We start from the raw sequence: 24604 nt of genomic DNA, 5'->3' as shown, positions 1-24604 counted from the left end.
TGCGCGCTTCTCAGCTGTGTATTCCCAGGTCCTCTGGGGCGGGGGTCACTTCTGCCATGGCTCAATTCCCAGCAGTTTCATTTCCACAGAGTGGTATTTTCCTGACGTCATCTCCTAAATCTGGGGACTCTTGACTTTCTAGAATTTCTCACATGAGTAAGTACGGACTGAAAAGTTATTTTTGTTTGGAGAAGTGATTAGGGAGCAAGGGCTTTGGAGATTTTCCAGACAGCCTGGATTTGAACCCTGATTCTTCTATTACAAACTGTGTGACTTCAGGCGAGTTATTGATTTCCCTCAACCTCAGTTTCCTCTCCTGTAAAATAGGGATAACAATCACATGAAAGGCCGGGGCGGTGGCTCATGCCTGTAATCCCAGCACTTTGGGAGGTTGAGGTGGGAGAAGTTCTTGAGGCCAGTGGATCTGAGACAGACCTGGGCAACATGGGCAAAACCCCATCTCTACCAAAAAATCAAAAAATTAGCCGGGTGTGATCGTGCATGCCTGTAATCCCAGCTACTTGGGAGGCTGAGGTTGGAGGATCACCTGAGCCTGGGAAAGTCAAGGCTGCAATGAGCCATGATCACATCACTCCACTCCACCCTGGGCAACAGAGCAAGGCCCTGTCTCAAAAACAAAAACAAAACCCACCAAGCGCAGATGGTTGTTGCAAGCATTAACTGAGTTTGGGCAAGTTACACAGAGTCGCGTCTGGTCTGGCCCAGAGGGAGTGCTGCGTAGGATTGGCCAGTCTTGTTACTACATTCAGGACACTGTCCCTCGGATCGCAGGTCTCCTTTCCTCTGGGCTGCTCTTTCTCTGTTCCATTCTCCTCCCAGATACACACGCAGCTGGGGGCTCAGCCCTCTGTTCTCTGGCATGAGGCTGACTGTGGCCACAGTATCAGAGTAGGTTTTTCTCATGGCTGCCATAACAAAGTGCCACAAACTGGGTGGCTTATGACCACAGAAGCGAATTCTCTCATAGTTCTGGAGGCTGGAAGTCCAAAATCAAAGTGCCGGCAGCGCCATGCTCCCTCTCAAGGCTCTAGGGCTGGCTCCTTCCTTGTTCTCCTGAGCTTCTGGTGGCCCGAGGTGCTCCTTGGCTTTTGGAAGCATAACTCCAGCTCTGCCTCCGTCTTCACGCGGCCTTCTCCTCTGTGTGTCTGTGTATCCTTTTCTGTGCCTTATAAGGACATGCTAATTGGATGTAGAGCAGCCCTAATCCAGTAGGATCTCATCTTGAGCCTTACCTTAATGATGTCTGCCAACATCCTATTTCCAAATCAGAATACTATTCAACCAACTGCAGTCAGTCTCTGAGTTGAGGTGTTCTGGACCAGAAAATCCTCCAGGAACCATGGACATTTTAGAACCACTGGTGTGATTTTGTAGTTTTCCTATGTATTGTATAGTTTTGTATATTTCCTCAAATTCCCAAAGACCCTAGAGCACTCAGTGCAGACCAATACAGGTAAAGACAGAGAAAGACACACATCCCAAGTCCTCCAGCCTTACCCTTCTGACTCACCGGTCTAAACCTCAAAGGAGTGAGGAGGACACGGGCAGGTGAAGAAAGACACACAGGATGTGAAGGCTTAACTCTGCATGCCCCACCTTCCAGCTCCTCTCCCTTTTGGGATTTGCTCAAAATAGGTGTCCACCACCCAGGAATCTCTTCCATGTTTGCTCAGTACCCTTGTTTTCATATGGCCACAGCTTTGACTCTTGGGGTGATGTACCCAAAGCCTGAGCTATAAGAAAAGATGCAGCAAAGGACACCCATAATGCACATCGGCTGGGCTCCTGCGGTGTAAAGCACCAGCCATTAGGATCCACCTCCCTGGCTCCCTCGTGGACCCCACTGCCTTCCCCATCCCAGAGCCCCAAGGGTGGGAAGGACTCAGGAGAGGTGGAAAGTTCGACAACAAGACAGAGCCATACCTCATTATCCATACCTCCGAAAGAATATGGGTACCAGATATCAAAGAGCCAAAAAGATTACACACCAGGAAGATGAGAGGTGACATGCAGATAATGCCTAAAGGTTTGAAATTGGTGAATAGTGCACTTGTTCTGTATACTATGGACCACATCACAGAAATTGCCTCTTTTTTTAATCTGTAAATAAGCTTAGGCTCTCCTACTACTAGATGATACAGCTTCCCTAACTTAATGGCCCTATATCTCAATTCCCTTTTCTGTAAGACCAGAACTGTTAATGGTTCCTAGCCCACAGGTGATTGTGAAAGTTAAATGGCATAGCATACATCAGGTCCTGGCACACAGCAAGCATGCAGGAGGCACCGGTGTTTGGCTGGCGTCGCTTCTCCTTCCCTAGTCTCAGATTCCCGTTTCAGGCATGCAGCTCTGAACCCAGGGATGACTGGCATTTGAAAGGACTTTCAATGATCCTGATGACATCCTGCAGTAAACGACTCAGAACCATGGAAAAAAAAAAAAAGCCCCGTGAGCTTGGCCAAGTTTCTCCACTCCCTGGGCCTGTTTTGTCCATGGTAGGATGTCCTCTGTTTACCTGGAAGAGTTATGGGTGGATTAAAGGAGAGAAGGAAGAATGGAGCCAGCCCAGGGCTTGCTACCAACAGAACAGGCTGGCGAGAGCTGCAGCATCACTGTGCTTACTGATCACTGCAAGGCAGGAGGAATTCCAATCTCATTTAATTAAAATAAGAGAATCAGGAGGATTATTTTCCACAGCAACTAAAAATGAGAGACTGTTGAAAGAACTTGGGCTGGGTAGCCCAGAGAACCAAGTGTTTATGTGAATACACCTGTCCAAAAACTAGGGCTTCTCAGGGATCCAGAGACCCAAGTCATTTCCATTTTGTGTGTGTGTGTGGGGGGGGTGCTGGGGAGGAAGTGTTCTGGTATTTTAAGGGGAAAAAAAAAGATTGAAAGAATACTAAAGCAGGGTTGTAGATATTGCTGCATGTCTTGTGTTACATTTAACAAATGTCAACGCAAAAAACTGACCAAAAGAATTCTGCTAATCATAAGGCAGTCACTACTTCTACGTAATTAAAGAAATCTTATTTAGTGCCCTGCAGGCAGTGTTGGCAGGTAATGAGACACAAACTGTTTTCAAGCCCCTCCTGGGCCTCCTTGGAGAAAATGCCAACAGTGGCCTATGGGGTTGCCGTGGGCGCGCCCCAACCCCGGGCGCCACCTGTCCCGAGACCGAGGGGCGGAGCTGGATGGGGCGGGAACTGGGAGGCCGCGCGACGCAGCCCCGGCTCCACCTGTGGACGCCACGGCCAGGGCGAGCGGGCTCGGATATTCGCCCTGAGTCGCGTGGCGGGCCCCGCAGCGAACACCGCTGCCGAACTCAGAACCGCGCACCGCGCCACCGCCGCCGCAGGTCGGGCCCCCAGCGCTGCTCCGGGGCCACGACCCAGCCATGAAGATGCACTTCTGTATCCCGGTGTCCCAGCAGCGGCTCGACGCGCTGGGGAGCCGCTATGTGGTGCGCCCAGGGCCGGGGTCGGGCTGGCCAGGGAGGGGGCCGGTGACCATGCTCACCTATCCTTCGGCTCACCCGGGACGGGCTGTCTGTGTGTTTGCAGCTGTACTCCGTGTACCTGGACGGCTTCCTCTTCTGCAGGGTGCGCTACAGCCAGCTGCACGGTTGGAACGAACAGGTGAGCGGGTTGGAGGCGGGTATGAGCCTCCACTGAGACGGGTCGAGAAAGCTGTCTTCAAAGCGCTCTGTTCCCGTGACTCTGGCAAGACACTGAGCCGTTCAGGGCCTCGGGCTTCCTATTGTGAAACAGGGTCGTGGTAAGGATGAACTGAATTGCTTGGCATACAGTTGGATGAATGCGCGCTGCGGCTCCGGGTCGCCTACAGCTGTGAGATGAGAGAACCTGGTGCAGGTGATTCTCCCAAGCCCCTCGCAGCCGGGTGACCCCCACAGCCCTGCCTGGCAGGGCGCTGGGGCTATGCTGGGCCCCATTTCAGTGCCCGCTGTTCCCCAGGATGATGTCTCCCTCCAAAATGAGCAAACCGGGTCTAAACCAAGGCCTAGAGTCTTTGGCATCTTGTACATGGGTGTTTAATCTCCTTTGTCTCCAGATCTAAAGTTTGCCCCCTTTAAAAAGGCGTGTCTCTAGTTTTGCATGCGAACAGTCATGAGGCTTCAAGTACTGGCAGGTTGGGAACCAGGAAACTTGACTTACCAAGCTAGGATAGTTTCTCACCCTGCTGTATTTTCTCTGGGAGGCAGACTGATTTAATAGTCTGCTTTAATGGGTTTCATCGTTCTTACAAGGAGGTCTTATAAGTCTTCAAAATGGGTTAGAGAAGTAAATGAAAGTTTGGAAATAAACTTTACCCTCCTCCTCCACTCCCCGGTGAACAGTGCCTTTTGTTTTCTGTTTTAGATTTTAGGTTATGAAGAGCATATACCCAATGTTAAAGAAAAGTTTAGGCTAGGGACTGAAGCAGGAGGGTTACTTGAGTCTCAGAGTTTGAGACCAGCCTGGGTAACATAGCTGAGACCTTGTCTCTATTTAAAAGAAAAAAATTAGTAGAGAGAAAACAGGAAAAAAATTGCCCAGAGGCAATGGCTGTTAATGTTTTTTTTTTTTTTTTGAGAGTTTTTTCAGACAGTCTCTGGGTTTCTAGTGAGTTGGATACACCGTGTTTCATTTAACCATCTTCTGTTGACCCATGGCTTAGCTTTTTTTTTTTTTTTTTTTTTTTTTTTTTTTTTTGAGATGGTGTCTCACTCAGTCAGTCACCCAGTCTGGAGTGCAGTGGTGCAATCTTGGCTCACTGCAACTTCTGCCTCCTGGGTTCAAGCAATTCTCGTGCCTCAGCCTCTCAAGTCACTGGGATTATAGGAGCGTGCCACCACGCCTGGCTAATTTTTGTATTTTTAGTAGAGACGGGGTTTCACCATGTTGGTCAGGCTGGTCTCAAACTCCTGACTTCAAGTGATCCACCTACCTTGGCCTCCCAAAGTGCTGGGATTACAAGCGTGAGCCACCTCGCCCGGCCAGTTTGTTTTTTCTGCTATTGAAATGGTCTCTGTAGCAAGCCTTCTTGTTCATACATCATAGTGCATTGGAAAAGTCCATTTTCAAGGTGTGATTAAGTATCTTTGGAGTCAACCAAGAACAGTTGTAATGTCGTTACTAGTTAATTTGAGTAGTCATCTTGGTGACTAGTGCTGTGACCCAGTAGGTCCTCAAATGACTGAATGAAGAATGGCATGGATTCAGACTTCTGGAAGATAAGAAGCTACTTGTGACTGAAACACATGGGGACTCGTGAGGACTGCAGAGATCCTTCTCAAAGGAAGGGAAAGGATGGGTGTCTTAGGCATTGGCAGGGGGAGGCAGGGTATCCTCTCCTACCCTCCTCTGTCTTCCTGCAGCGTGAGGTGGGGAAGGGGAAGGAGCAGAGCAGGAGGCAGCGAGAGAGCCTGTAACTGACCGACTGCATCCTGGCTGATTGCTTCACCTCTTCTCTGACCTTCAATTTTCTCTTCAGAAATAATAAGCAAATAGGTCCTTATGGATGGTGCTTGTGAAGATCAGGTGCTTCACAGGGTGCTTGTGAAGATCAGGGGCCAGCTGCTCACAGAGCCTGGTACATAATATATGCTCAGCAAACATTTGTGGACTCAGAGGCTTCAAGTATTCCTGAATCTGGCTCTCCTTACCCAACAGACTCCGGCAAATGCTTATTTTCAGGAAAACTCAGATGAACCAAATCCTAGCAGGTCCAGAAGCAGAAGCATATAATGTGAACAAATTTTATTCTTGACCGTCTATTTAGTAAGACATGAAGTAGAAATTGTCTGTTATTTACTATCGGGGCCTTTATAAATTTTGAATTACCACAGCTCATATCCTCAGTAAGGTATACAATAGATTTTAATAAAATAAATTTTAATAAAAATTTCATATTTGTCCCAGATTTTTCAAAATCCTAAAAATGGAAATTTCTTTGTCTAGTTTCCAACTTCCATATACTTTATATTATTTATCATTTTCTCCCTTGCTATACAAACTGCTATATTTTAAAAGAAACTATTTAGATCCTAGATGGCTACTGGCATTTATTATTAATTTGAAATAATAAGCTGTTACTGTGTGCTGAGTTGGTACCAAACACTTTACCTGTGATAGCTTAACTTTTACAATAGCCTTTTGAACTAGCCCCTACATCCTTTTTGCTCTCAATCCCCTCTACTCACCCCTGACCCCAGGCATCCAACATCTACTCTTTGTCATAAGAGTTCCAGGCACAGGATTTTGCTCCAGCAAGCCCCAGTAAGGTCAGCATTCAATCATCATCGTCATCACTCTCATTTTATAGGTAAAGAGTCTGAGGCCGGATGTGGTGGTTCACACCTGTAATCCCAGCACTTTGGAGGCCAAGGAGGGTAGATTAGACTGCCCAAGCACGGGATTTCAAGACCAGCCTGGGCAACATGGCAAAACTCTGTCTCTACCAAAAATATAAAAAATTAGCCAGGCATGGTGGTGCTCCTGTAGTCCCAACTGCTTAGCAGGCTCAGGTGGGAGGATTGCTTGAGCCTGGGAGGTGGAAGTTGCAGTGAGTCCGGATTGTGCCACTGCGCTCCAACGTGGGTGACAGAGTGAGGCCCTGTCTCAGGAAAAATAAAAGAGTCCGAGTAGGGTTGCTAGATTTAGCAAATAAAAATACAATATCCCCCAGTTAAATTTGAATTACAAGTCAACAACAAACAAATTTTTTTGGTATAAGTATGTCCCATGCACCACTTGGTACATATTTAACTGGGCATCGTGTATTTTATCTGGCCACCCTAAGCCTGCTACTGAAAGGTTGGGTGCCCTCTCCCAGATACTTCTCAGCTAGTTTTTATTCCTCCTATTTCGAAACGGCTCAGAATTCTTAATCTGATTTAATATAAAGCACTATAAAAAAGGAAACAGAAAGGTCCCATCTGTGTGTATGTGTTTGGGGAATATGAGTTTATTTCCAGTTTATTTTCTGGGAAGTTCTAAATCCTGATAGAATAGTTTTCATCTGTAGAATTAACTGATCATTTCCTTAAGAAATATTTACTAAGTTTTTATTGTATGCCATGCATTCTGTTAAATTAGGACTATTATTTTAGCATGTGTAATCTTTAAGAATTAGACTTATATTTTGCATGTTGGATAACTGAGATGGAGGGGCAGTACATGGCACAGGTGAGGTGGCCTCCAGTCCATCTCAGGCAGGGTATGTGGAGAGCGAATGCACAAAACTGGACCTGGGTTGGCCAGATGCAGTGGCTCACACCTGTAATCCCAGCACTTTGGGAGGCCAAGGTGGGTGGATCACTTCACTCAAGAGTTTGAGACCAGCCTCGGCAACACGGTGAAACCCTGTCTCTACTAAAATACAAAAAATTAGCCAGATGTGGTGGCACATGCCTGTCATCCCAGTTACTTGGGAGGCTGAGGCATGAGAATTGCTTGAACCTAGGAGGCAGAGATTGCAGTGAGCTGAGATCCCACCACTGCATTCCAGCCTGGGCAACAGAGGGAGACTCCGTCTCAAAACAAAAACAAAAACCAAGAAAAACTGGACCTGGGGAAGAGGTGGGTGTGTTTCTACAGGCTCAGCTGTGACCTGAGTCCCCTGTTGTCCTCACCTGCAGTCCTGTGCCCAGTGAGGCTCTGTCGAGGACTGGCAGCTTGCCCCTCGGCTGCTCAGTGCTGCCCATCTTCCTGCGGTGTGAACTGGCTGGCCCAACCTTTTTCTGTGCCTTTAGATAAACAAAACCAGTTTGATTTAAGCCCCTGCCCTTGCCAGCACCACCCCACCCAAATAGATTTAAAGAAATCTGTGAGGGAAACATTTAATCAACTCATTTCGACCAAGTTAGAGATGAGGTCATCCTGTGTAAGTGCCATGGGGCTCTGTTTCTTTGCATTCTGCCAGCACCAGACATGGCAATGCGGACAAGTTGGGAAAGCTTGCAAAGGACTCGCCAGCAGGAGGGAAGGGCTGTGCAGCCTGTATGCACTGGTTCAGTTGTCCTCCCTGCCAAGTGCTGACCACCTGGCTGCTTCCCCTCTGACCTAACTTGATCTCCTCTTTCCCTACCCATACCTCCTGTTCCTATCAGGCTGGCTCACTCTTTGTCTCTGCCTGGCTCACTTCCTCTGCCTGGAATGATGCCTGGTTTTTGTCTACCTGTCAAGGGAGCAATTGTTTCTCAAAGCCCACCTCAGCCCCACCTCCTCTAGGAAGTCCCCTTTGATTGCATGAAATGCCTTTCTCTGATTCCTGTGCCACTTGGTGCTTAAACCTTGTCATGCTCCTTCCTCTTTTTGTGTGTATATTTTGTCTCCTCTGATTATTTACAAGCAAAACTCAAATATTTGAATGAAGGGACAAAAATGAAGGTTTGTGGGTATGGAATGCCCAGCATGGAATTCTGCCTTGGTAGTTGCTCAACAGAGATTTGGTGGAAAAGATGATGGTGATGATGACGACAGCAGTGAGAAGACAGAGTGCATCTTCTGCCAGTCACTGGCGGGGATGTCCTAGTTTTAAGTCACTTCATCTCTCTGAGTCTGGGGTTGCTCCTGCTCAAGGTGGCAGATGACAATGTTCATGGAGCTGATGATCTAGCTACCTCATCGTACTGTTTTGAGGAACAAATGGGATAATATACAAGCTCTAGGCCATGCTCTTGGGTACTAGACACCACCACACATACTCTTTGAGCTGTGGCCCTTTATCTGGTGAATTTGGGCTTTTAACTATAAGGGGACTTGGAGAGGTGGGGTGAATGAGTCGACATTAGAAACAAACACCGTTTGTGTCTATAATTCTACTTGTTCCAGGCCATTGCCATTTTGGCATAGGTGTGGGGGTGGGGCTGTGCATGAATGCAGTAAGATGGGAGAAGTAGGTGACATTCTCAACTGGCCTGTAAAGACCTCTTCATGTTAAAAGGCAGAGCTGTACAAAAGGGAAGTTCGTGCAGGAGATTGTTCAGGGATTTTTTTTTTTTTTTTTTTTTTTTGAGATGGAGTCTCGCTTTTTTACCCAGGCTGCAGTGAAGTGGTGTGATCTTGGCTCGCTGCAACCTGTACCCACGAGGTTCAAGCAATTCTCCTGCCTCAGCCTCCCGAGTACCTGCCACCACACCTGGGTAATTTTTGTATCTTTAGTAGAGATAGGGTTTTGCTATGTTGGCCAGGCTGGTCTCGAACTCCTGACCTCAGGTGATCTGGCCGCCTCAGCCTCCCAAAGTGCTAACATGACAGGCATGAGACACCACACCTGGACTGTTCTGGGATTTAAAAAAATATATTTTTATTCTTAAGCCCCTCAATACCCCAAACAAACAAAAACACCACATAATAAAAGAGCAGAATAGATATGTTTTCCTTTTGACCTCTTTAAATAGTTTTTTGAAAGACAGATGGGGCTTAACTGTAGTACCAGGTAATTCTCAGTACACTCATCGTTTTGATAGCTCAACTGTGTGCTGAGACTCACAGAAAAGGTCCTTTTTTGGTGGGGTTGAATTTGGATTTGATTGTTGACCTTTGGCATATTTAACTACCTAGTTTCCTTTATGTTCATCATCCCCCTTAGATTAGTATCAGAGAAGGGAGGGGAACGATCCCTTGAGAAGTCAGTTCAGGTTGCGAAACCTGCTGGGAGGGTTTCTGCTTGGTGATAGGTATTAGAACCATAATCCTTGTTGACTTTTCCCCAGATCTTGGCCTCAGATCTTCCCCAAGATACTGCCTTGCAGATGGATAACTCAGGCAGCCCTGTTGACTCAGGGCTGCTGTGATTAGAACCAATTCGGGAACATCTGTGACATTTATGAACACAGGCCAAGGAAGACAATTGCCTTTTAAAGACCACTTAATCAGTTAGCCAAGAAATAATTGCATGCAAAGAAGTTAAATTTCTACTTCTATTTAATGAAATTAGCAGAGATGGGTGCATCAGTCCCAGGTTGTTTCCGCAGCCCTGCCTGGGACGATGCTCCTACTGGAGTTCCTTTTGACAGTCTCTGGAATTTCCTTGAGTTTAAAAGAAACAGAATTATCACTATCATATTTTATACTAAGTTTAACCATACTCTAGCCTAGGCCACAGGAGTGAGATCCTGTCTCAAAAAAAAAAAAAAATGCCCAGCACTTTAAAAAAAAAAAATGCCCAGCACTTAAAAAAAAAAAATGCCCAGCACTTTGGGAGGCTGAGGGCGGGCAGATTACCTGAGGTCAGGAGTTTGAGACCAGCCTGACCAACACGAAGAAAGTCTGATTCTACTAAAAAAAAAAAAAAAAAATTACAAAATTAGCTGGTCATGGTTGTGCATGCCTGTAATTCTAGTTACTTGGGAGGCTGAGGCAGGAGAATCACTTGAACCCAGGAGGTGGAGGTGGCAGTGGGCCGAGATGGTGCCATTGTACTCCAGCCTGGGCAACAAGAATGAAACTCCATCTCAAAAAAAAAAAATATTAGGTTTAGATGAGAGATTACAAACTTAAATGGCTACAGGCAACTAAAATATATACATATTTTTTTTTTTTGGAAATAAGGTCTCACTCCTGTGGCCCAGGCTGGAGTGCAGTGGTGTGGTTTCGGCTCACTGTGGCCTTAGGCTTGATGTCACTAGCTAAGATTTTTCTCCCACCTCAACCTCCTGAGTAGCTGAGACTACAGGCACACGCAACCACACTTGGCTAATCTTCTGTATTTTTAGTAGAGACAACATCTTGCCCTGTTACCCAGGCTGGTCTCAAATTCATGTGCTCAAGCAGTCTGCCCACCTAGGCCTCCCAAAGTGTTGGGATGATAGGCATGAGCCACCGCAGCCAACCAGCAAGTACTTTAAATGAGAGATGAGGATCAGGTGAAAGACAGTGGAGCGTGGGCGGAATGGCGTACGTCCCCTCACAAGACAGTTGCCTAATGGGATTTCAGATCTTCTCAGTTTTCAAGAGAAGTCAGAACATCAGTTATTTTTTTTTTAAAGCTTTATTTTTTGAAACAATTTTATTTTGCAGAAAAGATAGTACAGAGGGTTTTCACATAGTCTACACGAGTTTCCTCTATTATTAAGGTTTTATATTAATATGGTACCTTTATTACAATTAACAAATCAGTATTGATACATTCTTTTTTTTTTTTTTTGAGACGGAGTTTCACTCTTGTTACCCAGTCTGTAGTGCAATGGCGCGATCTCGGCTCACCGCAACCTCCGCCTCCTGGGTTCAGGCAATTCTCCTGCCTCAGCCTCCTGAGTAGCTGGGATTACAGGCACGCACCACCATGTCCAGCTAATTTTTTGTATTTTTAGTAGAGACGGGGTTTCACCATGTTGACCAGGATGGTCTCAATTTCTTGACCTCGTGATCCACCCGCCTCGGCCTCCCAAAGTGCTGGGATTACGGGCGTGAGCCACCGCGCCCAGCCTGATACATTCTTATTAACTACGATTTATACTTCTTCAGACTTCCTTAGTATTTACCTAATGTCCTGTTGCTTTTCCAGGATCCCGGCCATGGCACCACATTACATTGAGTTGTTAGATCTCAAGTTCCTCTTGACTGTGACAGTTACTTGGATTTTTTTTTTTTTTTTTTTAATTTTTAATGACCTTGCTAATTCTAAGATGTACTTGTCAGATATTTTGTAGAATATCCTTCTTGGAATTTATCTTATATTTTTCACATGATTAGATGGAGGTTATGGGTTGTGGGGGATGAAGACCCCAGAGATAAAGTACCACTCTAATCACGTCGTATCAAGGGTACCTACTATCATCTGACTTACACTCTTGATGTTGATCTTCATCACCTGGGCGAGGTAGTGTTTGTCAGGTTTTGATCTTCATCACCTGGGCGTGATAGTGTTTGTCAGGTTTCTCCACAATGAAGTTACTCTTTCATCCTCTCCTTCCATAGTGTCCTCTTTGGAAGGAAGTCACTACATGCAGCCCATACTTAGAGTGGGGATTTATGTTCCCCCTCCTGGAGGAGTGAGTATCTATAGACATTATCTGATGTTCTTCTGCCCAAGAGATTTGTCTAGTTGCTCCTGTTTAATAACAAGTCTATAAGGACTCATGGATATTCACTTTATGCTTTGGGTATGTATTTCACTACTACTTGGTTGGTCAAATTGTTCCATCTTGTTCCATGGAAGCTCTTTCATTTTGCTCCTTTGTTTCTGGCATACTCCCATTCCTGGTTTTTTTTTTTTTTTTTTTTAAATTTGTTTTGACTGTTTCCTTACTTTCTGGAGCTACAAGGTACTCCAGGCTCATCTTGTATATTTCCTGTCTCAGTCCTAGAGTCGGTCATTTTTCCATGGATCCTTGGTTCTATTTATTGTAGAATGGTGTTGGAAACTAAGATCTGGGCACTGGAGATGTTCATTGCTACTGGAGTGTTGTTGCATCTAGGTCCTCTCAGCTGACAGAGCAAGGAAATAGATGTGTGTATACTAACCCGTGTATACAGACATATGTATAAATATTTCTGTATGTAATCATCTGTATCTATATTAAACTAAACACGAGGTTATACTAATATATTCAACTCTAGTGCGTTACCACGTGGATCATTCTAGCCTCTTCCCCTTATGTGTAAATTCCCACTGTAATGGTTGGAAACCTGACTCCCACTATCTGCCATTCATTTACTTAATTGTTTGATTCTGTATACACACCTAGTAGGATAGTGCTGTTAACCTATACTCCTGTGGGAAACAACTTTAGCAACCAGAGTTCGATGCCTGCATACAGTTACTTTCTTTGCCTTTCGTTTTACAGACTTCGCTCATTTTCAAAGTGACTTAGGTCAGCACTTTGTTCCTCACCACGTTTGGTGAGTTGGTTTCATACATTTGTAATATAGTTTTATCACATTCTACATTCCATCCTCAGATTCTCACAACCTCCTAAATTATTTCTAAAAATATTTGGAAACATTAAGCTTCTGTTGTAAAGTTCAGTTAATTTTGACTAATGCATAGTGTCATGTATCCACAATTGTAGTTTTATATACACTAGTTACATTGCCCTAAAAAATGCCGTGTATTTCAGCTATTCAGTACCTCCCTACCCCAAAAGCTGGTGGCTGTTGATCTTTTTATAAAGTCTCTATACTTTTGCCTTTTCCAGAATGTCACATAATTGAAATTGTATAGTATATAACTTTTTCAGACTGACTTCTGTCACTTAGCAATATTTATTTATGTTTCATTCATGTCTTTTGTGTTTTGATAGCATATTTTCTTTTTATTTCTGAATAACACTTCATTGTATGGGCATATCACAATCTGCTTATTCATTCACAGATTGAAGGATGTCTTTGTCGTTTAAGTTTTGGGGGTTATGAATAAACTTACCATAAACATTTGGGGGTTATGAATAAAGTTGCCATAAACATTTTGTATGGACAGTTTTCAAATCATTTGGGTATTTATTGCTGGATTATGTAGTGAGACTATATTTAGCTTTGTAAGAAATTGCCAAACTGTCTTCCAAACTGTTTGTAATATTCTGTATTCTCTTCAAGACACAAGTTTTTAAAATTTTAAATCACATGAATAACTGCTGGCACCAAATTCCAGTTATCTAAAAATCAAACAACCACCAAAAAAATGCATCAAGGAACTATGTTTTGCCCCCAGGCAGGCAGTTAATAACCTCTCCAGATGTTAGACCAATGTTTTCCAATGGAACTTTTGTGCTAATGGAAATGCTACATATCTGCTTTGCCCAACTCAGTAGCAAATTACAATATTTCGAGTGGCTATTAAGCATTTGAAATGTAGCTAGCAAGACTGAAGATAGAATTTTAAATTTTTACATTATTTTAATTAGGTTTAAATTTACTCACAGCTGGCAAATGCCCACCATATTAGATGGCACAGTTTTAGGTTATTGTAAGAATTTTGGGTTTACTTGAGTGAGATGAGAAGTTGAGGAGGATTTTGAGCAGGGCAGTGGAATGTTCTGACTTACTTATTTTAAGAGATAATAGAGTCTTGCTATATTGCCCAGGCTAGAGAGCAGTGGCTGTCATAGTGCATTACAGCCTTGAACTCCTGGGCTCAAGCAACCCTCCTGCCTCAGCCTCCCAAGTAGCTGGGACTACAGGTGTGCATGACTGCACCTGGCTGACTTAGATTTTTAAAGCATCACTTCAGGCTGGGTGCAGTGGCTCACACTTGTAACCCCAGCACTTTGGGAGGCCGAGGTAGCCAGATTACCTGAGGTCAGGAGTTCAAAACCAGCTGGGGCAACATGGCAAAACCCTGTCTCTACCAAAAACACAAAAAATTAGCTGGGAAATGGTGGCATACACCTGTAATCCCAGCTACTCAGGAGGCTGAGGCAGGAGAATCACTTGAACCTGGGAGGCAGAGGTTGCAGTAAGCCGAGATCATGCCACTGCACTCCAGTCTGGGGTGACAGAGCAAGACTCTGTCTCAAAAAAATAAAATAAAAAAATAAAGTATCACTTTAAATGCTGTGTTAGGAATAGACTGAAGGAGTCAAGGGTAGAAGCAGAGAGACTTGTTAGAAGAATACTGCAATAATCTAGAAAGGAGATGACAGTGGCTTGGACCAGGGTGATGGTGGTGGGCATGGAGAGAAGTCATCAGATTCTTGACTTTTTTGAAGTGAGGGTCTATGCAAGGTAAATATTTGCCAAATACTCACCATATTTGTGACAAAGGCCATGGAATTAAAAATTCTTACTGTTTGCAGCCTCATTTTTCTTATTCCATCTTTCATTTTCTTTAAACCACTGAGGATGGTGATGGTAAGATTTCAGCCTTCCTGCTTCAGAGGTACTATGTTAAAACCTGACTGGGTTTCTGAGTGGTTTCCTTTCTTTTATTTTCAAGACAATGATTCTGTGCCTTACCTTTAAGCTGCCACTGCAAGCGTGGGGCTGGTATAAAGAAGCACACTTTTAGTTCTTAATTTTAAAATTATTTTTTAACGCATCCACTTTTTAGGTTTCATAAAAATAATTACGACCATGGTCATGGGTCATATATGAGTAAGTGGGGAGAAGGACCTGGCTGGTTTCTACTGGGATCATATGTCAGCCTTATAGGAATTCTGTAACCAGCACTGTCCAATAGAAATATAATGCGAGTCACCTATGCAATTTAAAATTTTCTGATAGGCGTGTTAGAAAGAGTAAAAGGAAATGGATGAAATTGATTTTAATAATATATTTTATTTAATTCAATATATCCAAAATATTATTTCAACATGTAATCAATATAAAAAATTATCAGCGAGATGTTTTACATTCTCTTTTCTTTGAAATTTGGAATGTATTTTACACCTACAATACATCTCAATCCAACTAGCCATGTTTCAAGTGCTCATTCACCACAGATGTCTGGTGGCTACCGCAATGTTACTAATGTTACCACATTAGGTAACGCAGGTGTAAGCATTTGTCAAGTTCAGCTTTGGTGGAGGTAGGGTTGAGGAATTAATTTCCTGTTGTCATTGATATCACAGACACTAATGTGTAATAAATCAAGATAATATTGTATAATGTGAGCAGTGGCTAGTCTTATAAAACAAATGAAAAATAAAAATACATCTCAGCTCTACCAAACTTAGACCAGAGCTGCTGGTCCGTGATCTGTCTAGTAACATCTCCAGGATATATACTGAAATAAATTCCTCCTTAAGAAAATCAAATTGTCCTCTTTTCCTCCTTTGGGCCACCAGGAAGGCTTAATCTGAAATAAAGTGCTGGGATGGGGCTTGCCCTAAGAGAAGGCTTTAGTTATCTCATCAACTCTGAATTGGAGGCTTGCCTACCTTAACTGTATTTTTCTGGATCTTTCAGCTAAGGCGGGTCTTTGGAAGTTGCCTGCCACCTTTCCCACCAAAGTACTATTTGGCGATGACCACAGCTATGGCTGATGAGAGGAGGGACCAGCTGGAACAATATTTGCAAAATGGTATGTATTTGCAGGTTTTTTTTAAAAAAACAGATTTATTGCAGTGTAAGTAAAGCCACAAAATTCACCTGCTAAAGTGTACAATTCAATGCTTTTAAAATATATTTATATAATTTATTGTGCAACCATTACCATAATTTAATTTTAGAATATTGTCATCACCCTCAAAAGAAACCTCATACCCACTGGCAATCACTTCCTCTTTCCCTCCGCACCAGGCCCTGGCAACTACTACTCTAATTTCTATCTCTAAAGATTTGCCTATTCTGGACATTTCATATATAAGGGATCATATAATATGTGTTCTTTGTATTTGGTTTTTAAAATACTTTTTTGTATAAAAGAGATGAAATCTGGCTGAGCATGGTGGCTCACACCTGTAGTCTCAGCACTTTCGGAGACCGAGGCAGTAGGATCACTTGAGGCCAGGAGTTTGAGACCAGCCTGAGCAACATAGAGAGATCCTGTTTCTAAACAAAATTTAAAAAATTAGCCAGGTGTGGTGGTGCATGCCTGTAATCCCAGCTACTCAGGAAGCTGAGGTGGGAGGATGGCTTGAGCACAGGAGGTCAAGGCTGCAGTGAGCCATAATTACACCACTGTACTCCAGCCTGGGTGACACAGCAAGACACTGACTCTAAAAAAAATAAAAAGAGATGAAGTCTCACTATGTTGCCCAGGCTGGTCTCAAATTCCTGGGCTCGAGTCATCTTCCTGCTTCAACTTCCTAAAGTATTAGCATTACAGGTATGAGCCACCACACCCAGCCTAAATGTCTCAGCAGTTATATGTTTGCTGATTTGATTTGATTTGATTTTTTGAGACAGGGTCTTTCTCTGTTGCCCAGGCTGGAGTTCAGTGGCATAATCATGGCTCACTATAGCCTTGATCTCCTGGGCTCAAGCAATCCTCCCACTGCAGCTTCCCAAGTACCTGGGACTGTATGTGCAACACACCATGCCTGGCCAATTAAAAAAAATTTTTTTTAATAGAGATGGGGTCTTACTATATTGCCCAGGATGGTCTCAAACTCCTGGCTTCAAGCAATCCTCCCATGTCAGCCTCCCAAAGTACTGGAGTGCTGTGATTATGAACCACTGCACCCAGACAATATTTAATTTAATTTTATCATTATTACTATTATTATTGTTTTTAGACAGAGTCTCGCTCTATTGCCTAGGCTGGAGTGCAGTGGCATGATCTCAGCTCACTGCAACCTCTGCCTTCCAGATTCAAGTGATTCTCCTGCCTCTCGAGTAGACTGGGACTATTGGCACTTCCCACCGTGGTCAGCTAATTTTTTTTTTTTTTTTTAAGTAGAGATGGGATTTCACCATGTTTGCCAGGCTGGTCTCGAGCTGCTGACCTCAAGTGATCTGTCCACTTCAGCCTCCCAAAGTGCTGGGATTACACGGGTGAGCTACCACACCCAGCCTACTTTATGTTTAGAGTCATACTGGGTGCTGTATTTTGGCTCTGGTTGGGAGGTTAAAAAAAAAAAGTTTCTCAATTAGGAATGAACAAAATGATGAGATGAACCACTTACAGGAAAGCTCTTAAGAGACCTTGGAGGTCTTTCTTAGCAGTGCCAGAGCTTGTTCCTCCATCTTAGTCCTTACCAGGAAGCCATGCTAAGGTACCAAGGACATTCAGCTCTGGCCCCCGTGAAGCGTGGTATAACAGCTTGCCCATCACCTGGGTCCTAGAAATGCTGTACACAGCTCTCACGGAAAAGAGTATGTCGAGGGGAAATGGAAAAACTGGCACTTTTACTTAAACTTTTTAAAATTGGGAAAGTGTATACACATAATATATTTTTTTTAAATATAAATTACCCCAAAGAATATACAATGGGAGGCCAGGCACAGTGGCTCACACCTGTAATTCCAGCACTTTAGGGGGGGCAAGGTGGGTGGATCACGAGGTCAAGAGATCAAGACCATCCTGGCAACATGGTGAAACCCTGTATCTACTAAAAATACAAAAATTAGCTGGGCATGATGGCACGCACCTGTAATCTCAGCTACTCGGGAAGCTAAGGCAGGAGAATCGCTTGAACCACAGAGGCAGAGGTTGCATGAGCCAAGGTCACCCCACTGCACTCTAGCCTGGCAGCAGAGCAAGATTTTGTCTCAAAAAGAAAAAAAAAAGAAAAAGAAAAGGAATATACAATGAAAGCTAAGTGCCCCTTCCACCCCAGGCTGTTTGTATATTCCCTAGCAGTGATTTGCGTTTATGTAGGTCCCTTTTTGCTCAACACAAATTGAGGTTTACTATACATACTTTTCCGTACCTGAATTTTGGAGCTTTTTATTCTGAAAGTTTGATTTACAGAAAAATTGAAAAACATAATGCAAAGAATTTCTATATACTCCACTCATATTTCCAAGATATCCACATTTTACATTTATTTTATCATTCTTTTTTCCTTCTGTGTATATGTGTATATATTAATTCCTATATATCTTTTTTAAAAACTCACTTGAATGTTACATACCTCAGTCATCTTATTTTAAAATACTTTGTGACTTTGGGAGGCTGAGGTAAGCAGATCACCTGAGTCCAGGAGTTCAAGACCAGCTCGGCCTATATGGCAAAGCCCTGTCTCTACTAAAAGTACAAAAAATTAACCAGGTATGGTGGCATGTGCCTGTAATGCCAGCTACTTGGGAGGCCGAGGCTGGAGAATCACTTGAACCCAGGAGGTGGATGCTGCAGTGAGCCCAGATTGCGCCATTGCACTCCAGCCTTGGTAACAAGTGAAACTGCATCTCAAAAAAGTAAATAAAATAAAATACTTTGTGTATTTCCTAAGCTCACAGAGACTCTCTTGTATAACCACAGTGTAGTTATCAAAATCAGGAACCAACATTGATACAATAATGTTCAATGTATCAAAACTAGTAACCAACATTGATACAATAATGTTCAGTGTATCAAAACCAGAAAACAACATTGATACAATAACGTTCAATGTGTCCAAATCAGGAAACAACATTGATACAATAACATTCAATGTGTCCAAATCAGGAAACAACATTGATACAATAATTTATCTAGAGACCTTATTTAGACTTCACCAACTATTAGGCTGGGCATGGTAGCTCATGCCTGTAATTCCAGCACTTTGGGAGGTTAAGTCAGGAGGATCCCTTGAGCCCAGGAGTTCAAGGTCAGCCTGGGCAATATAAGAAGACCCCGTCTGTACCAAAAAATAAAAATAAAATAAAAATCAGCTGGGTATAGTGGCATATGCCTGTAGTCCCACCTACTTGGAAAGCTAAGATGGGAGGACTGCTTGAGCCCAGGAGTTTCAGGCTGCAGTAAGCTCTGATCATACCACTGCACTTCATCCTGAGCAATAAAGACCCTCTCTCAAAAAATAAAATAAAGTCAGCAAACATATAACTGCTGAGACATTTAGGCTGGGCATGGTGGCTCATACCTGCAATCCCAACACTTTGGGAAGCTGAGGCAGGAGGATCCCTTGAGCCCAGGAACTTCAGACCAACCTGGAAACATAGACCTCATCTCTTTTTATTTTTTTAAGAGTCAGTGTCTTGTTTGTGACCCAGGCTGAAGTGCAGTGGTGCAATCACAGCTCACTGCAGGTCTCTACCTCCTGAGCTATGATTTGGGCAACTGCACTCCAGCCTGGGCGACAGATGGAGACCCTGTCTCTAAAAATAAACAAAATGTCGCCAACTAGTATACTAATGTCCTTCATAGCTAAAGAAAGACTTTGTCTTGTAAGTTGACTTTTTCTCTTAAAATATATAACTTAGAGATCAGTCTACATCAGCAGTCATAGATTTATCTCATTATTTTTCATGGCTGCATATTTTTCTTAAACATAGTAAAATTTCTTGAAGCCATCTATTTCCCATTAATTTTTTCTTTTTCTTTCTTTCTTTTTTTTTTTTTTTTCCTTTTTGTCAAGGAGACCATACTTCTTTTTATACCTGCTGAGTGAGCTCTTTCAAAGTTCAAGTTCAAAATGCAATATCTTTTGAATTTTCGTTCTCCCTTGACTGGTTTTCTCATGTCTTAGCAAAATGCTCCTTTAATACCTGGCTTTTTTACAGATGATCACAGTGCTTAAGGGCTCACTTTTCCAGGCCTGGTCTTTATTCACATCATCAAGATGACTTGCGTACCATCTTTGACAAGGTCAAGTAAGGAGACGGTGCAGCTTAGCCTCATGACTCAGAGCACAGGTTCTAGAATCAGACCCAGGGTCAAATCGCACTTTAGCTCCTCATCAGCTGTGTGGCCTTGGGCAAGATATCTACCTTCTCTGAGCCTCAGTTTCTTTATTCGTGAAACAGAGATAATATTTACCTTGGAGTTTGTTATTAAGATTAGATAAGCTAAAATATGCAAAGTTTTTTATCCTGGTACTGGTACTTAATAGTCATGCAGTGAATACCAGTTGGGTGAATGCCTTTTTCAGCAGCTTTCCCCATTCCCAAGAATTTATGTTAATGAATATAGTTATTCATAGTTTGCCTATATGCCCCATTATATTTCAGAAAATAAGGCAAGGGCTCTCCCTGCCCCCCACCTTCCACCAGAATTACCCCTCAGAAAAGACAAAATGCCTTTTTTTTTTTCTTTTTGAGATGGAGTCTCTCACTGTCACCCAGGCTGGAGTGCAATGGCACGATCTTGGCTCACTGTAACCTCCACCTCCCAGGTTCAAGCGATTCTTCGGCCTCAGCCTCCTGAGTAGCTGGGATTACAGTTGCATGCCACCATGCCCAGCTAATTATTTGCATCTTTAGTAAAGATGGGGTTTCACCATGTTGGCCAGGCTGGTCTCTAACTCCTGACTTTGTGATCTGCCTGCCTTGGCCTCCCAAAGTGCTGGGATTACAGGCGTGAGCAACTGTGCCCAGCGTGGAAAGCTTTTTATAAATAATTTCTCGTGTTGCAGGGACTTTCTCTCTTAGTTTATTTTGAAAAGCATGACATCATTTGGGAAAGGCACAGCTTGCAGTGAAGTCAGTGATAGTTTTGAATGCTGGTAGAGGATGTTTGATGAAATTAGTAAAACAGGTCAGGTATGGTGGTGCATGCCTATAATCCCAGCTACTTGGGCGACTGAAGCAGGAGAATTGCTTGAACCCGGGAGGTGGAGGTTGCAGTGAGCTGAGATTGAGCCATTGTACTCTAGCCTGGGTGACAGAGCAAGACTCTGTCAAAAAAAAAAAAAAAAAATTGGTAAAACAGCAATGAAAACAGAAGGAAATTTGGGAGCATTTAGTAAGTATGTAAGTGTAGCTGAAGCACAGGAGATAGGAGAGGACCTGTGGCAATGGGGGTGAACCAGGAGGAACCAGGCTGGGCCATACCTTGTGGGCTTGCAGTTCTCATGGGGGTGTGTCTGCCTCATCTGCTCTTCCCATAGCTCCTGACTGTTTGTATCAGGAGCTTTAAAACTAAGGGTGAAAATATTTTCATTAAATATAGAAGAATGAAATATTTTAAATCTCTTTGACTGCCTTATCATTGCTTCTTTTCGGTAACGTCTTGAGAACTCTTATCATTCAAAGAGGTGCTCTCAGCCAGGCACTGTGGCTCATGCCTGTAATCTCAGCATTTTGGGAGGCTGAGGTGGGTGGATCACCTGAGACTGGGAGTTTGAGACCAGCCTGGCTAACATGGCGAAACCCCATTTCTACTAAAAATAAAAAAATTAGCTGGGCATGGTGGTGGGTGCCTACAATTCCAGCTACTTGGGAGGCTGAATCAGGAGAATCACTTTAACCCAGGGGGCAGACATTGCAGTGAGCCAAGATCACGCCACTACACTCCAGCCTGAGAGTCAGGGCAAGACTCCAAAGAGGTGCTCTCAATCGATGTTTCTTGGTTAAATCAAAATTTCAAATTACCCCGTGTCTTGCTAGGCTGGGAGTCTAGATGCAGGTTTTAAGATCTTTCTGCTTCTTCATATAAACTTCATTATCATGCTGGTAAGGCAGCAAAATGGATGTTGAGTAGTATGGGTATGTATAAATACAGTGAGATGCCTGGGAACACTGTCACCCTGAATGGGTGTCATGGGTTCCTGTTGGTAAGGCTGCCTGTAGGAGGCAAGCTTTGGGGGTTTTCCTGTATCTGAAAGGTCTCAACCTTCATCACTTCAGAGAGGAGACAGAGCACTGGCAAGGCATGGAGTGATCTCTGGAGGACACAGCAATTAATAGGCAAGGCCTCGCCCAGCCCATGCTAACCTGGCTCACCATCCATGTTTTTCAGTAACCATGGACCCAAACGTGTTGAGAAGTGATGTCTTCATTGAGTTTTTAAAACTGGTACAGCTGGTAAGCTTGCTCTTCCTTACTGGGGCCATCATTCCTCTGCAGGACACTCTCTTCATGAACCAAGTGTACATGAACCATGTGTGCACTCTGGCCACAGCCCCACAGAGCCTGGACTTGGGCCAAATATACTCATTTCAAGTCAATCGGGGGATGGTTCCTATTTTGTTCTCTTGAAGGTTTAGATTTTAGATGGAAAATGAAGTGTGTCACTTGACTGTTGGCTCATTTTATTAAGCAGATCCCTTTTTCTGTAGCCTAAGAATTATACATCTCAAAATAGGACGTGAAGAAGAGGACCTTAAAGTATAGTATGAGAACTGCAGCCTTTATCATGAAGGGATCTCATAGGATGTCTGTGACCCTGCTTCTGTAGCTGAGATTTCCAAGTGGGCCACAGTGAAGACATCAGGAGAGCAGGCCATGCTGGCGATTGCTTGTATATTCTCTGCTCCTACCTTTATCGTAAATGAATCATAGAAAAAATGCAGCATGAACAGAATGACATACAGCAACTCCCTTTCCTTTGTTGCTCTAAAGAATCATGGGGTCACTCGCCCCTAGGCTGAAACTGCTAAGTACATTTGTTTAACACAACACTCATTCTAATGACACGGAAAGAAACATTGTTATGTCTGTATGCATGAGCTTCGCTGGAAAAGCTCTGAAAGGATTGGAAGTTCTACAGCAATATGATACTAGTGAACTGGATCCTTAGCCAGGGAGAAATGATCAGATTTGCAAAAACTAGAACACATTTCATTCATTCATTTATTCATTTATATAAAAAAAATTCCCATCAGTTTCTCAGAAGAAATTTCATGTAGACGGGGTTGAAATGTGTTGGTATATTTACTGGCCCACTCAACCTGATAAATGGCCCTAGCGCCTTCTGTTCTGTGGTGGTTCATATTTTCACATTTGCTTGATGGTATATATATATACGCATACTTTCTTATTCTTTGAAAAGTTTGTTGTAGAAGTGGTCATGGTAGTAAAATTCAAATAGCACAAGTGTGTACAATGAAAAGTGACTTATCTTCCTCATGGTCCCCCTCCTCAGTGACAACTGTTGTTTATAGTCTAATGTGCTCTTCTACACATTTCAGCACATATATAAGCATGCATATGTATACATATATACATGCATACACACACACAACCATGTGTCATTTAACAATGGATTCGTTCTGATAAATGCATCATTAGGGGATTTTGTCATTGTGTGAACACCGTAGAGTGTATTACACAAACCTAGATGGTAGAGCCTGCCCCTAGGCTACAAACCTGTACACTCTGTTACTGTACTTAATACTGTGGACAATTATAACACCATGGTAAGTGTTTGTGTATCTAAACATAGAAACAGCACAGTAAAAATATGCTACTAGCATCTTATGGGACCACTGTCATATGTGCAGTTTGCTGTTGACTAAAATGTCATCAAGGGATATATGACTATATGTGTGTGCGTTTGTGTGTACACACACACATACACACAACCATATCCATTTTATTTTACAAACAAGCACACAACACTCAACACACTTTTTGAACTTGCTTTTTTTTTTTTTTTGAGACAGAGTCTTGCCACCGAACCCGGCCTGAACTTGCTTTTTAATGGCTAGGTGCTGCTGCTCACATCTGTAATCCCAGCACTTTGGGAGGCTGAGGTGGGCAGATCACCTGAGGTCAGGAGTTCAAGACCAGAGTGGCCAATATAGTGAAACTCTGTCTCTACAAAAATATAAAAATTAGCCAGACATGGTGGCACATGCCTATAATCCCAGCTACTTGGGAGGCTGAGGCAGAATTGCTTGAACCCAGGAGGTGGAGGTTGCAGTGAGCTGAGATCGTGCCACTGCACTCCAGCCTGGGCAACAGATCGAGACTGTGTCTCAGAAAAAAAAAAAAAACTAAAAACTGACCTTTTAAAAACTACGTCTTGCAGATCATTCTATATCTGCACATATAATGGTAAGTTGATTTTATTTTGGTCATCTTTCTGGGGTGCATTATGGGTTTTGCTTTCGATCATTCATGGGATCACTCAGTGTTTTCGAGCTTTGTTTTGCATATCTTATTTTCCTGATAATTTGAAAGGTTTTATACCTGATTTTAGTTCCTTAATTTTTTGGCTTTGTGACTTCATACAAAAACCTTATGCCTCTAGCTGTGTTTTTCAGTGTCTCTCTTTACTTCTTCTAATGCAATTTTCACTTTTGTAATAGCTTTATTTTCCTCTTCCATTTCTTCCATGAACTTTGCCAGCTCGCTTTTATATCTTTTGGTTA

General features: G+C 43.2%; 1 protein-coding gene across 1 annotated transcript in view; it reads left to right on the top strand.

Annotated features, from left to right (window-relative positions):
- Positions 1–3269: 3269 nt before the first annotated feature.
- Positions 3270–24604, top strand: part of SNX31 (sorting nexin 31) — a 77144-nt gene continuing 55809 nt past the window's right edge. Inside the window, exons 1-4 of the mRNA XM_021675738.2 lie at positions 3270–3484; positions 3585–3659; positions 15873–15987; positions 22249–22313. Coding sequence (XP_021531413.2) covers positions 3419–3484; positions 3585–3659; positions 15873–15987; positions 22249–22313 — 321 coding nt within the window. The 5' untranslated portion in view covers positions 3270–3418. The remainder of the gene's footprint in view (positions 3485–3584; positions 3660–15872; positions 15988–22248; positions 22314–24604) is intronic.

This window comes from Aotus nancymaae, unplaced genomic scaffold (genome assembly GCF_030222135.1).
Source record: "Aotus nancymaae isolate 86718 unplaced genomic scaffold, 86718_ANA_hifiasm-v0.15.2.pri h1tg000036l, whole genome shotgun sequence".
Lineage (NCBI taxonomy): Eukaryota > Metazoa > Chordata > Mammalia > Primates > Aotidae > Aotus > Aotus nancymaae.
Note: the sequence above shows the minus strand (reverse complement) of the source record. Positions and strands in the feature narration are given on the sequence as shown.